Source organism: Daphnia magna, linkage group LG2, assembly GCF_020631705.1.
Source record: "Daphnia magna isolate NIES linkage group LG2, ASM2063170v1.1, whole genome shotgun sequence".
Lineage (NCBI taxonomy): Eukaryota > Metazoa > Arthropoda > Branchiopoda > Diplostraca > Daphniidae > Daphnia > Daphnia magna.
In genome coordinates, this window is record NC_059183.1 from 13,255,238 (window position 1) to 13,271,773 (window position 16,536).

General features: G+C 39.6%; 5 protein-coding genes, 1 long non-coding RNA gene and 2 pseudogenes across 8 annotated transcripts; 3 read left to right on the forward strand and 5 right to left on the reverse strand.

Annotated features, from left to right (window-relative positions):
- Window positions 1–350: 350 nt before the first annotated feature.
- Window positions 351–1,312, reverse strand: LOC116916315. Its single transcript, XR_004390590.2, has 2 exons — window positions 860–1,312; window positions 351–772 (listed from the first exon to the last, which is right to left on the reverse strand). It is a non-coding gene; the product is annotated as an uncharacterized LOC116916315 (long non-coding RNA).
- A 490-nt stretch (window positions 1,313–1,802) lies between these two features.
- LOC116918081 lies at window positions 1,803–3,114 on the reverse strand. Of its 2 annotated transcripts, none has more exons than XM_045170116.1 (3): window positions 2,683–3,114; window positions 2,497–2,580; window positions 1,803–2,411 (listed from the first exon to the last, which is right to left on the reverse strand). In XM_045170116.1, exons 1-3 carry the CDS (start codon window positions 3,012–3,014, stop codon window positions 2,084–2,086), a joined length of 744 nt encoding a protein of 247 aa, XP_045026051.1. In that variant the 5' UTR covers window positions 3,015–3,114; the 3' UTR covers window positions 1,803–2,083. The 2 variants fall into 2 exon arrangements, with proteins under 2 accessions (XP_045026051.1, XP_032779635.2); XM_032923744.2 differs by having other exon boundaries at window positions 2,665–3,112.
- An 807-nt stretch (window positions 3,115–3,921) lies between these two features.
- On the reverse strand, window positions 3,922–5,137 carry LOC116918082. Its single transcript, XM_032923745.2, has 3 exons — window positions 4,715–5,137; window positions 4,536–4,631; window positions 3,922–4,461 (listed from the first exon to the last, which is right to left on the reverse strand). Exons 1-3 carry the CDS (start codon window positions 5,044–5,046, stop codon window positions 4,131–4,133), a joined length of 759 nt encoding a protein of 252 aa, XP_032779636.1. The 5' UTR covers window positions 5,047–5,137; the 3' UTR covers window positions 3,922–4,130.
- Window positions 5,138–6,974: 1,837 nt separating this feature from the next.
- LOC116917762 lies at window positions 6,975–8,518 on the reverse strand. Of its 2 annotated transcripts, XM_032923353.2 has the most exons (5): window positions 8,052–8,518; window positions 7,942–7,983; window positions 7,781–7,834; window positions 7,571–7,666; window positions 6,975–7,497 (listed from the first exon to the last, which is right to left on the reverse strand). In XM_032923353.2, exons 1-5 carry the CDS (start codon window positions 8,423–8,425, stop codon window positions 7,122–7,124), a joined length of 942 nt encoding a protein of 313 aa, XP_032779244.2. In that variant the 5' UTR covers window positions 8,426–8,518; the 3' UTR covers window positions 6,975–7,121. The 2 variants fall into 2 exon arrangements, with proteins under 2 accessions (XP_032779244.2, XP_045026053.1); XM_045170118.1 differs by lacking the exon at window positions 7,781–7,834 and having other exon boundaries at window positions 8,052–8,517.
- Window positions 8,519–10,171: 1,653 nt separating this feature from the next.
- Window positions 10,172–13,354, reverse strand: LOC123470186 (annotated as a pseudogene).
- A 100-nt stretch (window positions 13,355–13,454) lies between these two features.
- Window positions 13,455–14,050, forward strand: LOC123469929. Its single transcript, XM_045169274.1, has 2 exons — window positions 13,455–13,822; window positions 13,884–14,050. Exons 1-2 carry the CDS (start codon window positions 13,495–13,497, stop codon window positions 14,048–14,050), a joined length of 495 nt encoding a protein of 164 aa, XP_045025209.1. The 5' UTR covers window positions 13,455–13,494.
- A 402-nt stretch (window positions 14,051–14,452) lies between these two features.
- LOC123470187 lies at window positions 14,453–15,150 on the forward strand. The gene is made up of 2 exons (XM_045170119.1): window positions 14,453–14,478; window positions 14,557–15,150. The coding sequence occupies exon 2, from the start codon at window positions 14,566–14,568 to the stop codon at window positions 15,148–15,150; it is 585 nt and encodes a 194-aa protein (XP_045026054.1). The 5' UTR covers window positions 14,453–14,478; window positions 14,557–14,565.
- A 117-nt stretch (window positions 15,151–15,267) lies between these two features.
- Window positions 15,268–16,405, forward strand: LOC123470188 (annotated as a pseudogene).
- The last annotated feature ends 131 nt before the right edge of the window (window positions 16,406–16,536 follow it).

The window sequence follows — 16,536 nt, forward strand, 5'->3', positions numbered from 1 at the left end:
CTCAAGCTCGTAACCGTGACACGATATTAGGATATTCCTCAGATGGAGTATCATGAATAGTTCGTGTTATAGCACCACGAGTTTTGTTTACCCGGACTAAAAGTTCATGTTATCTTCCCAGCACTTCTGCAGTTTCCAAGTTCCTGTTAAAATGTACACATTCAATAGCAAAAAGAGAAGAAAAACAACCGCGATTATAGTAGAAGCTTGAGCGGGTTTTTTGGAAAAAAAAGGGAAGGATTTTGATAGAAATGGAAATCTGTTTTCGACCTCATTGAGGCCATTCAAGTTGGCTGCATAATTTCCAAAAGTATAGGACCGGAAAATGGAATTTTCTGCTTTGCTGTACAGTCTTTACGAAATACTGTATTCAAATAACGTTGATAGAAGATGGTAGTGCTGTAAAAAGCAATGACTGCCTTCATAATAGTATTACACATTCAGTCAGAGTTCCAGCAAAAAATATGTTGGAGTGCGCCTCCAAAAAAAGATGACGAACAATCAAGAACTGGGGCACATACATAACGAGGTCTGCTGATGTCATTTGGCTGTGTGACCTGTCTCTTCAATGATATCATCAATGGGAACGCAATACGGCGGACGTTGTCGATTGATTTGATTTGATTTGCGCAAGTAACGCAGCGAGAGCTCCTCGAATCCGCTCTGCTGCTCTCTAACGTGATTCGATTGCTGCACATGACGCTGCCTTTATCCAACACAATAAACCCCGGCAGCAATGACAGACAGTTGGAACATAGACGGTGAAAGCAATCTATTCAAAAGAGAGGATAGCCTATATAGATGCGCTGAATACGTGCGGAATTATCGGCCGGAATAAATCGAATCAACGTAGACCCACATTTAGGCCTATGTTCAGAAGCGGTTTCATCCACTGGCTGGAAAGTGGGCCACACGTTCCAAGATCGTGAAGGAAGGCCTCCATGTTTTCATCGACGATGTTGTGCTGGAAGCCGGATCTTCTTGATGGGGTTAACTGCAGCGCGTGTGCGAGAACGGCATAATACAACGTCCGTGCAACTATGTAGTACCTCACTATCAAACACCCTCTGTCAGGTTTGCTAGATCGATAAGAACTGTGTATATAAGTCTCAGTGTTTTTCCTTTTTTCCTTCCGCTTCCGTTAAGATCCGCGTTTGAGTTTGTGACCAGTAGATGGCTCTTGCATCTCTATTTTGAACCGGGACTGAAGTCAGCACACGGGATAATCTGAGGTGTTGCCCTTCGTGCGGCAGTGCTCATGTCATGCTTTCATAGCGAAGATCCCTAAACATCCGATCCTGATTTGACAGTTGCATTCTACAACACCTTCCAACTGACATAAATTATTGTACTTCGTGTGACGAGACTGAAGAGAATACCGTTCACTGCCGCTAGCTGTGCTTTGTTTTGTTTGCAATGAAAAAAGAATGGCACCTAATCGCTTCCCGTGTCTCCGATTAGGACAAAGCCCTGTTCGACATCTGCTCGACATTTTTGGAAAACGTCCTCCTTTTGTTTTTGCTGCGTTCGATGTAAACAAATTCAACCCAAATGCTAAATTTCCTGTACAGCATTTTTGCGTTAAAAGACCGGTTCTGTTTTCGGTCGGCGTTGACGACAAAATAAAAACGGTGATTAAACAAGAACCGCTGTAAACTGGCCCAACTATACGATATGATGTATTATTATTTGTGTTTTAAAGGAGGAAAAAGAATGGCATTACTTATTTAGCAGTCTAAGAATAGCAACAATTGTTGGGAAACATTTGTGTATCAAAAAGCAAGACGGATCATTTCAAATGCCTGATGACTTGATTGCATTATATTGCCATGTTATTGTTTCCGTACAAAGATTTTTTGTGGGACGAGGTATGCCGAAATGAACAACATGGTGAGGATTAAATTAGAGTTGATTACACCCATCCAGCTCACAGCCACCATACAAAACTAAAAACATTACATATACAATTCGGATCGCAATAATTTACGAACTTTAAACTGTTCAGTGCGAAAATGCGTCGATCGGTCAAACTTCAATACACTAAAACGAAATATAGGACGAATGGCTGTTGGCACACACGTTATTAGTTGTGACATTTTCGATCGAGCTCCTCAATGGCACATTGCGGAATGTTGCCAGCCTTCGAACACACTGGAGTCGATGTAGAAACAGTGATTTCCATTACGGTAGCTCTCCTCGTCAATGTCCAATAATTTTGGAAAAATTGCCGATTGTGGGGCGCGGCCGACTGGACGTATCTGCGAGTGAATGGCAGAGAAACCGGCTTGTACGGGCCGCTACGGAAACCTGATTCAATATCTTGAGGTCGATTGCCGTACATAAATACTAACTGAGGATCGGCAGCACGATTCTCTCTTGACGGCAATCTTGGTAGCCGGGTACTTTCAACTCTGCGTTCATTGCGAAATCAGCAAATAGAATTGTATATAGCATATACCGATACACGAACAAAAATTATATTTAATTGAATTTCACCTTTGGACGGCAGTGGGGAAAATGGTGAACTGTTGTTCCATATCCTCGTCCATTAAAATATCGGCGTCTCTTTCGTTTTCCATCCTACGACCACAAATTAAACAAATATGGTATTTAGTATATAGAGCGTATATCAATTGTTTTCCAAATGTCAATGTGACGTTATACGTTTCAGGATAAACTGGCAAAGGTCGTCCACGTCTGATAAACCACGCTGGACGACGAGAGGGTCGTTCCGGTCTTTCAACAGTGGAAGTGCGAAGACTGCAAGGTGTGTCCACGTATTTCGTACAAACAATGGTGGAAGTACTGGTGGTGAATTCCATGATGGTCGGTCGCGTTTGCCTCACAGGAAATATCAACGAGAAAGTCATCATCTCCTGTCGAGGATCTACCGATGCCAAATTGTGGTACGGATAACTGTTGGGCTGGAAGTAATCGTGTTCGTCCGATTGCCTGATTTCGGTGGTGGCCGTTGCAATCACGGCAATTGCGATTAGAGACAAAACTGAACGCATTTTTTGGGGGGAGGAATCACGAAAAAAAAAAATAAGAAACTGGGCAGCTCGAGGAGAAGTTGAACCAGCTAATCTGTTCAACAAATGACTACTGAACCTGTAGCATTACGGCTTCCTTTTTATATAAGAACGCGTGGGTAATTCTAATCTGGATGGGAAAACATCCAAGACGAGTTAGCAAACTGGTTTGCCGAAAGAGTTCAACGTCTTTCGCAGCCCTTTAAACTTCAACGCACACTCCAGCAATGCAACTAAAAAAGGGAGCAAATGCCGTATTATGCTATATATGATATAGTCGCTTTGAAAAAAACAAAAAACACTATATGGTAAACATGTATTTGGCCAGCCATTTGTTTACGTTGTCATTTGACTATTCGGGGGACTAGACATTCATTTTGAAGTGCATAGAATTGTCGGTCAAAGCGTGTTCACCTAAGAACCAGATCCCGTTATTGGACCTAATTTTTGGTTGGAAGTTCTGATGCCATTTATCTGACGTTTTTCAATGGAATTTCAAAGGAAAAACTATAACTTGGCTAAATTTGATTTCCTATATGCATTGAGAGTGCCATGTATAGCTATAATCATACGAGTAAGACAAGAATTGTTACTTATTTGGTGGGGATTTATTTAAGAAGAAACAATTGAACTGCATTCCTCAAACAACGTGTCAATGCAACATTCACAACATTTGTCTTGAAATTTTTTCGTTTTTTTGCCGATTCCAGAATGGGCCGTTTATTTATTTATTTTTGCTTCATTCGATGACCGCGTGCCACTTGAATTTATTGATGAAACTGATTTGATTTGTTTCTCATTATCATGAGGGAAAACAGGTGTGGGTTATCTTGCTCAAGAAATTGCGCGTTCAATTCTTGTAGAACGTAAAAGGAAAAAGAATTTGAAGTTGATTGACAGAATGTAATATTTTCGCGAAAAATGTTACACACATTTCAAATCAACTGCTTGATCGGCGATTCACAAATACCAGATGCAAATGAATAAGAAACGACATGGCCTCGTAGAAAAAGGAGCAAAAATATGAAAAAAACAAAAATGTCTTGTTTCCCTCATTGCAAAACAGTTGCCAACCAGTTAAATATTAAATGTAATTGTTCATTCCCAGCGACTTCGGAGGTGGTTCTCTGGTGGACATTGCGGGATCGTACCAGTTGTTGAACAGGCCGGTGTCGACTTGAAAATCGCTATTTCGAAGACGGTTGTTTTTCTTGTAACTGTCCACATATTTTGCAGAAACAGCTGGCGATGGGCATTGTTTAATTGTGCATACTGCTTGTTGAAGGGCGTAGCATCAAAATTGTAATCGTCGCTGCGAAAACCTGTTTCTCCGTCCCGATTTTTTGGGTCGTAATATTTCGAAGCCACCAAAAACAACTGGGGATCGGCAGCACGGGTCTCTCTTGTTGGCAACGCTGTAGTCTCGAATCTTGATTCATTAGAAAATTAAAGGGATTTTTGACAACTTACTCTCATATGAAAGACGCAAAATGTTTGAACCACCTTTGAACAGCAGACGGCAAAATGGGGAATTGCTCTTCGTAATTGCCTCCCTCTAACGCGAAACTGAGCAGCTCGTCTTTCCTTTCTGTTCCAGCACTAAATCAAAAGAAATAAATTGAAACTTATTTTCGAGATATTGAAACTAATTGAATGTAATTTTATCCTTTTTTTTTTTTTACTTTTTGTTTGGTGCCATTGACGGTCGGCCGCTGCGCCATGGTCGCTGAGTTCTCCGGCGATTACTGCAACGATTATTCACCGATTTCGTGCAGTAAATAGTTGAAGTTGACGTCAATGTTTCGAGGACCGTTAGCCGCGTAGGGAAAGCTATTGCAGGAATAACGAACGACATAGTCAACATCTGCTGCCGAACATCTTCCGCGTTATTAGGCTCGTTGTACGCATAATTTTTGAACGGATAAAAACTGATTGCTTCTGACACGCTGTTTTTGGCAGCAGCGTTGACATACACCACGATCACGACAACCAATAACGAAAATTGCAAACGCATTTTTTTTCTTTCAAACTACGTGAAAAGGTCAGCTCTCTTCGGATAGTTAACTTGTGATCTAGCTTTTGAGGAAGACTGCGGAATCAACACGATTCGATGTCCGTTTTTATGCAAATGGTTCCGTCCGTTTGTAAACCAGTTTTGATTGTAATATCCAACAAACTATTTCTCTGGAAGTCAAATGCTTTTTAGCTATACGTGATATTACGTTCCTACATTCTCTTATCCGCGCTGCGCATGTACATGGAACAACGACAAAAATCTCGTTCAATGTTTTGTATAACTGGATTTTTTTGTTTTTGTTTTTTCGATCGTTTCATTTTTTTCAAGGGCACTTTGGCGTCTACCTATTATTTGTAGACAAGTTTTTTATTTGCCGAAAGCGGTTAATATCTTTCAAGTCTAACGAAACATTTGTTTAACGTCCGTCACGGTCATTCCACCAGTTCTGTCGTTGAACTTTCGAGATGAATTTGCTGGACCAAAATCAAATGGCACGCGATGCATGAGAGTTCAATTTTTGTTTGACATGAAAAATCCCCCCCCCCCCTAAAATAAAAAAAAAAAAACTGAAACTTTGCTTCCCAACACGTGACAAAATTCAATGTTGTTTTTCCCATATGGAATACCAAGTTTGATTATCGCGGTGTTTATCTGCAATTTTAATGTGCTAGGAAAACAATGAACCCAGTCAGGATACTTCCGTTGTACTGTTGTAGCAGACGTTATCGTTTCACCATGACTTCGCTGTCGTATTATCGTTGACGTAGACCAACGATGACATCGTTGCAAGCGTTGCGGAGACGTAAAAGAAACGCCCAAACGAAAAGGTTTTACGTGGTGAGAAAATATGATTAAAGGAAAAAAGAAAGAAAAAAAAAAAGACAAAGCGGCCATGATGGATTTTTGATCCCCCTTCCTTCTGTTCCGAAGCTCCAACTAAAGAAAAAAGTTGTAGCTTCTCGAAAATGTCGATACAAAAACGTAAGACAAACAAAGAAATGCCAATGGGATAAAAGGAAAAAAAAAACAACAAACAATCACTTGGGGCGATGAACAGGTAGGGCGTCAATTCAACCACAGTCGGGAATGCTTGTGGCTACATGCAATTCATTTGTAAAACCTTGTTTGATATAGTTGTCTCATCTCACCGCACCGTATCCAAGTTTATATACAACTGTGAAAGATTCTAAATGAATAAAGATATTAAATAATAAATAAACAATACAATTTTAGACAGAGTTAAATAAATACACTTTTAAAAAACCACCTGCTTTATTACGATAATTGCTTAATCCAGTCGAGGATCGCCTTTTATTCGTCAACATTTGAACTCGTGAAAATGATTTGGCAGTCCAACGTTCTGGTACTGCGCCTGGTTCTATAAACACCCAATGCAACAGCAACATCTTCATGGAAACAAATGATGATCAAAGAATATTGTAATTTAATATTGCTGCCCTGGTACAGTGGTTATAGCCCTCCACTTGTTACATGTTTCCCCGTGTTCGATTTCCATTGTCTTAACTTTCGTGAACTCCAATACCCTCCCACCACGCCCTCTCTGTCACTCCCTCCTGCCCTGCCCATCCTCGGTTTTCACCCAGTGTCTATGTAGTTTCTCCTATACTTATTGCGTCATCACATCATTACGGATTCATCTTCATCGCTTCGGACAACAGCAGCAAACAACTTCTACACTATATACAACGGACTACGTGGGTTCTACCACACCAAGGACTTCGATATGCATCAAGCCTTACCAAATCAAGCAAAAGCTAAAAATAACACGAAGGAACTACCACCACTAAAAAAACAAAAGAATAATACACGTATATGGCACCTACTCGATCTAGTAGTACCGTTTACCATATGATATTAAAAATCCGATAAATAACAGTCGTCGTAATAACAGTAGAAGGCTAATGCAGGGTGCAATTATTTTCGTTTTAATTTCTCAATTCTGGTGGATTACAATAAGTTACAGGATGAAATGATGGCACGTTGTCGGCTAAAATACGCCTGATGATGTTTCCTTTTTTGCCTCAATCTAAAAATGAAGGAGCTCTCTCATTCTATTGCTCATCAGCATTTATCTTGTCAATCGTTTTCTTCTTCTCAACTGGACATTGCTGAATTCGGCCAGGTTCCGAACAAGTCGGAGTCACAGTGGAAATAGCAAGTTCGAAGACAGTTGACCTTCTTGTCACCGTAAAAAATTGTTGTAAGAATTGGCGCTGCAGACCACCAGCAGGTTCCACGTATCTCCTGTTCGTTGGCAAAGCAGGTTTTAAATAGCGCCTGTTGAAAGGCATCGTAACGGGACTATAAGGGCCGTCGAAGAAAGCCGACTCGATGTCTTCTGGTCGGCTGCCGTACACCAACATCATCTGAGGATCAGCAACGCGAGCTTCTCGAAGCGGAAGTTCTTGTAGGTTTGTAGGCTCGACTCTGAACATTCGAAAAAACAAACAAACAGACAATGCACATTGGGAACGTCCGACGTGCATTGAATATAATTTACCCTTGAACGACAGAGGGGGAAACATCGAGAAACTGTTGTTCGTTCGCGTTGTATGCTTCGTCCAGGAGATCGTGAATTTCGGCTTCTGAAAGAAACCTGTTATGCAATCAAGAAACAGGGTAAAGAAAAGGTATAAATAAAAACCGTTATGCCAAGTGGTAAACTCCATGAATCGTGGCACATAATATTATGTTAGTAAAAAGTTATTACACTTCGAGGGCTGTGTGTTTCAGAGATTGCACCGATTGAATTGGTTTCTTTACCCTTTTGGAAAAAATACAAAGAGGAAAATTGACAAAACATTACATCTTGTGTAACTATATAGTAACTGGCAATTATCATTGTCGTTATGTAGGTCTATTGACTATTACCCTTCTTGTTCTGGGACCTTTTCGCCTTCACTATCTGTCATTCTATGAGAAGTGAAAAAGAAGAACAAAATTTAGTAACAATCTGAAGCGAAAATAGGAACATTGTTTACGTTGAAATTATGGACGGAGATAGAGTCACTGGTCGCATTGGTCGTGACGGACCTTGAGTTGGCCTCTGGCGAACGGAACATGGAACTGCAACAGATTTCGTGCAGGTGATGGTCGATGTGGATGTCGACAATTCCAAGATAGTTCTCCGAGTTGGAATGGTGAATGGCGGCAACACTGTCGATACTACGGTCTTTGTTTCCGTCACTGTTTCTCTCGAAGGCAAAATGAACGACATGGTCATCATTTGCCGAAGTGATTCCATGTCACCCGTGAAATACTTGAACAAGTTTTGACTGCCGTTTGTTTGCGTCTCCTTGTCAGCAATGACATAAGTCACTAATAGGAGAACGGATAAAGAAAAATCTAATCGCATTTTGAACGGTCTTAGAAGGAGAAGCTCAGTTGGTAAAGAATTTAGAAGTTGTCGCCTCTTTTACAACAGACTGATGGACTCACGGCCATGACACGTCTGTTTTTATACACGAGATCCGTCTGTTTAGAAACAAGTTTGGATTTCTAGTACACGCAGAAGCTTCTCTTATCCCATTTTCTCGAGACACTGTCCCACCTCGTATTTTGGCTTACATACGTAGATTTTTCGAATCCGGAATACGCCCTCTGATTCCTTAAAAAAACCTGTTTTGATAGCGCATTTAATCTTTTACAAATCTACTAAAGGAGCAGCTAATAAGACAAAAGAATTTGGTTTGAAAGTTCACGTTTTTCTACTGCCCTGCTTGAACAATTGGGACAAATTCAAAACGAGAATTAAAGAATAAGAAAAGGTATTAGGGATTTGCTTGTCTGCTTTTTTGCCACCTAAATTTCAGTGCAATAAAGCACATCCTTTATCATGGCGTAAGTTTCCCCTTATCTTCGTGATTGGCTAAGTTTCGTTCAGCAATCAGACAGGCTATCCTTAGCCATCATTTTTTATTAAGTGGAAAAATGCAAAATTTTAGTTTGCAAGGGGAAAATTGACTTATTTTTGAATGCTCGTAATATATAAGGAATATATATAAAGCTGCGCTAGTGGTCTACTTTGATTATAGCTCATAATAATGGTTAGTTAACTTTATTTAAAAGTAGAATCGATAAACCAGTTTACTGACCACTTGTGGCATTCGGAGCATGTCCGCAGGCTCCGACGTATATCCATATACCATTCACGAATAAACACAATCGAGGGAGACGATGTTTAATTGGCCGGCTTGCAAAAGACCTCGGCTTTTGATTGTGATGTGCATCGTAAAAGGCGAGGCATATAACTGTGAATTCCAAATTCTCGTTTTCTTGTGATTGCGGGTCTATTGCTGTTTGTATTGCTCGTAAAGCTGTTCTCCGGACGTGTCGTTACACGATCGTAAGTTTCTTATGCTAACATTGACAGCATGTAAACGGAGAGGCCAATGATTATGAGAGTCCTGAGTTTCTAGAAGAGCTGTAGCTATTGTTATATCTATTGAATGGTATTCGTAATACGTTGCTGTGTTCGCTCACGTCAACGCTATCCGAGAAAAGATGTTGGCTGATATGTTTGGGCCTTCTGCAACGCCGCGTTTGTTCGAACACTGCAATGAAAGAAGTTGGATGGTACGAGAAACTATTACCTAAAAACTTTCGCTAGCAGCCAGTAACCATATCCCAAACTGAGTTCATCTCGTGGGTTTAGTTGGTTATCCCGATATCCCTAGCAAATATCTTGCGGGGCAAAACCAGTTTTTCCCGGGTATTTTTCACCAGTTTTAAGATAAAACCCCGTGGTTTACCCCTGGTGAATAACCGCTTGTTTGCGTGCGGAAAACGGTTTAAAACTAGTATTTATAACCGTTTTAGAACCCACCTTCCATATAATACTGAGAGGTAGTACAGTGAGCAAAAAGGTGAAGAAAATCGGTATTTTACTGGTGGTAACTACGATTTATAAACCAACCTTCCGTAAGAAAAAAAGAGGTAACACAGCGAGCAATAAGGTGAGAAAAACCGGTAATTTTCTGGTAGTAACTACGACTTATGAACTAGAATTTAAAAATGGTTCCAGGTACCCTACTTTTTAAAACTACTGAGCTTCCCCTTCTTTTTTCAGATAGTTTACTATTAAGTTAAAAAGACGAAAATGGAATTGAGAAACCATCAGCGTTTATTGCGTTTTGTCTTTGCATATGAAACAACCTTAAATAAAACCAAAGTACGAGTAACTGCGAAAGGCAATAAATTATAAAATGACAATTTTCTGACTTTAGAACGACATTGGCAAAGAATAAACGTCAATTCAATAGGTTTGAAACGGTGTTGAATCTTCAATTACAAAGATCTGGTGCTCGAGCAAAAGCAGGCGGAGGTCTAAAATTAACAACTTCTTTTTCTAGAATAGTCATGTAGTTGTAGAGAATAACCGCGTCACTGTCATCATTTGCATTTGGAAGCTGAGGAGCATCTGCTGACGCATCCGTCTCCAAGGCACCTGGCACATTATTCTTCTTCCTGTAGTTTTTGGCATTGTATTTCCGGCAGTTTTTAATCATTTCAATTAGCCTCCGATGATCAACATTTGCAGTGTTCCGCGAAAGATTAAAAATGTCGAGAGCAACTAAAATAGAAAAAAATAGAAGGAAATAAGGGCTGTATGTAAGCGCAAACAAAAGATGCTTACCTCCTATAACTGAAAGCATATTCATCAGACCAGAGAGTCCGGGCCTTAAGTCATTGACCCGACCAACACTACGCCACTGCATTTTCTGACTAGTTTCGTCACATAAAAACAAACGATACGCCTGGTTTACAAAAGCGCCTATTGATTTGGACGCCTTATATCGCTCAGATATGAAGAAAACCTGTGGAGAACATAAGATAAAAAATTAATTTTGAAATTTAAAAGAAAATGAACAGCTTCTAACCATGCTTATTGCAATTGTTTTGTCCGAGAGAGCTGTGTTGGTAGCAATGAGTTTTTCTACTGTATCGCAAGAAACAATTCCGAAGTTGGACTCCACGATCCATCTATGGTAGTTGGCGTGCTTGGTAGCTTTTAAGGGCAAATCATTTTTGAAAGACTCCTCCATTCTTTTAGAAACGGAATCTAACTTTTCGATTACTGTACTTCCAAGCCCATCGAGCTTCTTTTTCTACTTGCTCAATGGCTCTCATCAATGTCTGAACGTCGAATGATGAAAATGCCTGAGATGACTGATAGCCATTCAATTGCAGGAGATCGCCACCTGTGCGAAAAGGTTTCAATAATATAAAAACACTTGAGAGAAGCACGAAAATGAGGTTCAATTACCGTTTGCCCATGACAATGGAGTGTCATTATTTCTGTTCAAGCTACGTGTGTAAACAGCATCCAACCTCGTGAACTCATCACAAGTAGGAAAAGATGGAGGACTTTCCAACTCTTTGTCATGATGGCCAACACCTAGCAACAACAAAATAGTCAATGGAATACGAAGTAGTAAAGTGACGAAAATAAAATTTACCAATATTCGTTGAACGTGTTATAACGTCGTTGTTTTGAGTGCCATTCAAATATGCCCCATGTCCACGAGTTTGTGTTTGTGAAATGGACGGCAAAGCGTTGGAACCCTGAATATCAATATTATTCCGATTCTGCTCTTCTTCATCTTGTACGTGGCCTGTTTGCAAATTGAGACGACATATAAACATGAACATCATATATACATTCAATTAAATGAAAAAAAATAATCACTTGTAGACGGTAAAGGTGCTCCATTGTTGACCATTCCACTTGCTTTGTTAATAGCTCCACATAATGCTGCTTCAGTTCTTGTGCCAACATCATGCGGTTGTGGACTAGGAATAACGGACGGACGAAGAATATTGCTGCCGTCACCACTGCTACCATGGGGCGCCGGTACAGCTGCATTCGAAACTGGCATGGATGAGTTGTTCAATGAAACCAACTCAGAGTTGGTGGTGATGTTGCCCACACAAGCTCCAACATTTAAGTTCGTTGGGAAATTTTCGAAATCAAACGGGGTGTTCGACTGACAAGATCTTAAGCTTTGAGTCCTGATGGCAACAGCTGGATTGAGGTTGGAGTTGGACGATGGTGTCTCTATTAGAGAATTATTATTCGTTCTTCTTTCCTTGCCTTTTCCGGAAACCTTTCTTCCAATGGACGCTTTTGAGCTGCCTTCCTTAATCCTCTGCCCAAAATACGATCACTGTCGGAAATAAAAGCGTCTGACAGTATGGGTTGACCATTAGCTGCAGCTTTGGCGGCCTTTATTGCTTTCGTAAATTTAACTGCATAAATAAACATTACGGTACAAACAGGTGTGTAGAAACAAATACATTAATTAACTTACCAACCTTGGTTTGGTTTAAAATGGCATGAATATCATATTCCATCCACGACTCGAATGGTATTTGGAATCTTCTGAATGTCTTCTCTCCCCAGTCAATCGGACTTTTACCCCCAACTGTGAATCTGGGTTGAGGATAAAGTAGATATTCCATGTTGCTCGAAATCCATCCAGTTGGGATAATACTCTGCACTTGTCGCTGTATGCGGTCTTCTCCACATTCCAGTGTGGTAACAATGAAAACTTCACTTCACTCGATGAGTTACCTCCAAGTGGTGACTACCAACTTCAGGCAAAATTTCATTGTACGTTCCCTTCCAGAATTGCTGAATTCTTCCAACCTGAGATAGAAATCATTAGTTACAGTAAAGTGAACAAAAGTATTATCTTTCTAAAATTTCAAAGAAAAAGACCTGAAATGTTTCTTCGGCAGATGAAAACGAATCATCTTGTGGTTCATCACTGTCACCAGAGGATGCCATCTTCAATATAAAACGCTATATTATCCTGAAAAAGAACCATTAAGAAGTTAATTAACTGATTAGTTCTGCAATCACGTGTGAAACATGTGATTACCACGTGAGAAATTCACAAAAATCGAATGACGGAAAAAGTAAAAATCAAACATGAAATATGTCATCTCACAATCAATTTAAATTTTGAAACGTGAAGTTTAAAGCACAAATCACATATTTCGGTGAAATTTTACCTGAAAAATCGTCGAATTAGGTACTTAGAAAAATCACGAAATTTGAAATCGAAAGCAGGCTTAGGAACACACAAGTTTGCCACTACGTCACAAAATGGAGTTTCTGCACGCCACCGTTACTGAGAGATCTGGCATCTTCTTTATTATTTAAATCGGATATGAAATCCATTAAGTCTTGATGAATAAATTTTTAATAAATTACTGCATTTTAGTTCGATATAAGAATAGGAAATATGAATTGAAACAGATAAATCCAATCAGTTGGTCAAACGTAAGTGGCAACAATGATCCCTAGGAATGTAGCAGACGCTTTTCATTTTGTGGAGCGCATGACAGTCACGTTTTTCTTTCTTCCTATTCTGTGCTAAGTTAGGTTTTTGCAGTTTTGAACTAGAATAGTTGTGTCAAATGCCCGAGTTGTTACCGTTCAGTGATGTTCAAACTAATCAAATACTGTTGATTGCTGGATACTTTAAACGTGAGCCCAAGAAGAAGGCTGGTAACGTAACAGCGGAATATTCAAGAATCTTACAAAGAAAAGCACGAAAGTACATCGACGAGTGGCTTATGAAAGGTGTCCCACCAGTTACGTTTGATAAATTAGCAAGATCAGCACCATGGATTTTTGAAAAGTTTGAGTTGACGAAGTCTGTAGTTCAAGAAAACATATCCACCCAGCCATGTCAATCGACATCAAAGCCAACACCTGTTCCAGGAAACACAACTACACTTAATGGTAACCCAATCTAGTACCGTTTCCTTACATTATTTATTATTAACAACATATACTTCATTAGGCTACCATACATCGCAGGATACTTATGGACAAGAAGGTGGAACGTCACACATTGCTGAACTGTTGTTTAGTGAAGATGATGATGATGATGGAGATGATACGTCACATGAATTTGAAGGAATGCCAGCTATTTTTTTATGTGGTGGAGAGTATTTGGAAAAACACTGACTCTCAAGAAAATTTTACAGCATTTTGCAGTGTCAACGAATCAAAAGAAAAGTCATATGACATACTTGTTGAAACTGTTGATTGAATATCAGCCTCTTCCAGCCTACGACTCATTGCCAGCTACAGGCCAGCAGTTACTTTATATAGATGGGAGAGATGTAGTGAATCAAAGAAGCGCACAAACCTTGACATCGTCACAAACACCTAGCTCTACTGAACAACCGACGAGAAAAAAAAGAAAACCGATGCCTTTACCCCCTGTTATAAATTTGGACGACGAGGGCAACTGCCTATACGTGCACTTTGGGCTAGAAAACGCATTATGTGGTGATTCTGTTGGCATCTATTTTAAACACGCGGATATCCTCCAGTATGCTTGGCATCTATAGGACAAATCCTGAAGCTTTGCCCTTTGTTTAAGAAACAAGGTAATTTTTGTTTTTATTTGATGAAACAGTTGGCAAAAAGTCGTTTATTTCTGATCTCCTTTTATTTCGTTTTCCTAGATTTACAAGATGGATAAGAAAGTTGAAGTGGAGCAGGCCAAAGCATTTCTTCAAGGTCGTCGCTTGGATGACACGGACAACGCAGTTTTGATCTCTCGTCATGTGACACACTTTGAGGTGGATTTAAGTGCGGATGGAGTTCAGTTTTTCGACAATTCAGAACAGTCTGAATGCATCCCTATCTGTATGATAGTCCATTCAGTGAGTGAGTCTACTGATCTATCCAAGTGCAAGCGTATTTTACTTAAAGTGCGAAAACCTGTTATTATTGGCGTTGCTCATTGCAAAACAAAACCAGACGTGAAGAAATTCCTTGCCCCTTTGATTCAAGAATTAGTGCGACTTGATCCGACGAATCTGGATGACCAAGTTACTGCTGGTCGACAATTTACAGTGTCAATTCGGTGCATCATAGCCGATTGGCCTATGCGATCGTATCTTAAACGAATAAAGGGACATTCAGGATATTGGTCCTGCGAACGCTGTATTCAGGAAGGTGTACGATGCATTCATCATCCCACAGTGCCACTGAAATCAGGAGAAGAGCCGAAAACTAGTATTCAATTTTTGGAACTGAACGCCCCCAAGAACTGATGAGGATTTTTTGTCATATTGTGAAAGCGATGAAAGTAGAGATAACCACATAACTAATGTTAACGATATAAGTCCATTTGTTGAATTGAATGTTCCAATGGTTACTGCATTCCCATTGAACCGATGCATACAATGTATGCATGTTGTTTTGGCAGATTACTAAAGGGAATAGTATCAGTTCAAAAGGAGGGTAAAATAAGCAAAAATCTTTTGTCTTTAATAGATTCGAGACTGCGACTTTTCAAAAAGTGCAAGCCATTTGAGTTTGACAGATACCTTCGATCACTTAAAAATTGCGTAAACAAGTATAAGCATCATGAATTAAGAGATTTGTTGATGTACTTTCTTTTTCCAGTATTTAGTGGCATTTTGAGTGAAAAACAATTTAACAACTTAATGTTGCTTCAATATGCGATGCTCTTAATGGGAGGTTTTAGCCCAAACCCGGTACCAAAAGAGGATGCCTTGCGAGCATCGTGTGTTTTGAAATTTTTGTTCAGCAACTTATCGATTTTGGCTATCCAATCAGGCCGACTACACACGCAGTTATTCATCTTCCGGAAGACGTTATTCATTTTGATTGTGGAATTGAATCTTTGAGTGCTTTCCTTACGAAAATTTCTACAGATTCTTTAGAAACATTCTTTCTTCGGGAAATAAACCTTTAGAGCAGATAAGAAACAGATTAGTAGAAAGATCGAAGTATCTTTTGCCCACTTCTTTGGATGGGATGATCATTAATTCATCACAACAGCTTTTGTTGGGAAAAGAGCAAGAAATGAATTCTAGTAACAAGGTCGTTTTAAGTTTCAAAATGGAAAAGGGCCCGATAAGGAGAAAAAATCACGTTCCGCGATTTCGTTTTATCAAACAAATTCCCTAACAATGTTGCTCTAATGAAAAACGGAAATGTAGTCGTCTGTTCTGATATCATCGAAAATCCCCGAAAGTAAAGTGTTGCTCATCATTGGTTCCAAATTTTCCTTAAAAGAAGATGCGTTCCATTATCCTTTATCCCTCATCTACCTATGGAACTCATATTGTTTCTAAACTTGAAAATAGAATAGGTGAATGGAATTTAAATTGCTTACAGGGGAAAATGTACGCATTGCCGCATAAATTAAGTGATTATAATGATTTGCCAGACATTAGAACAAGCACTTGTAAGTGGTTTGTAACTCCTATTCGTCACACACTGCCTATGTAAATTTTCTCCTGTCAAATAATACATAAGTTCTACTGTTTCTTACAACTCCAGGCGATTTATGTTTACATTCTTTTAAAATCAAGCAGCATTTTTAAATTTTAAAGCAAGATTCTGATCATATGAATCTGCTGAGCACGTTGAGGAGCATTCTCATGAGTTGTATCTCATTTTTACAGGGA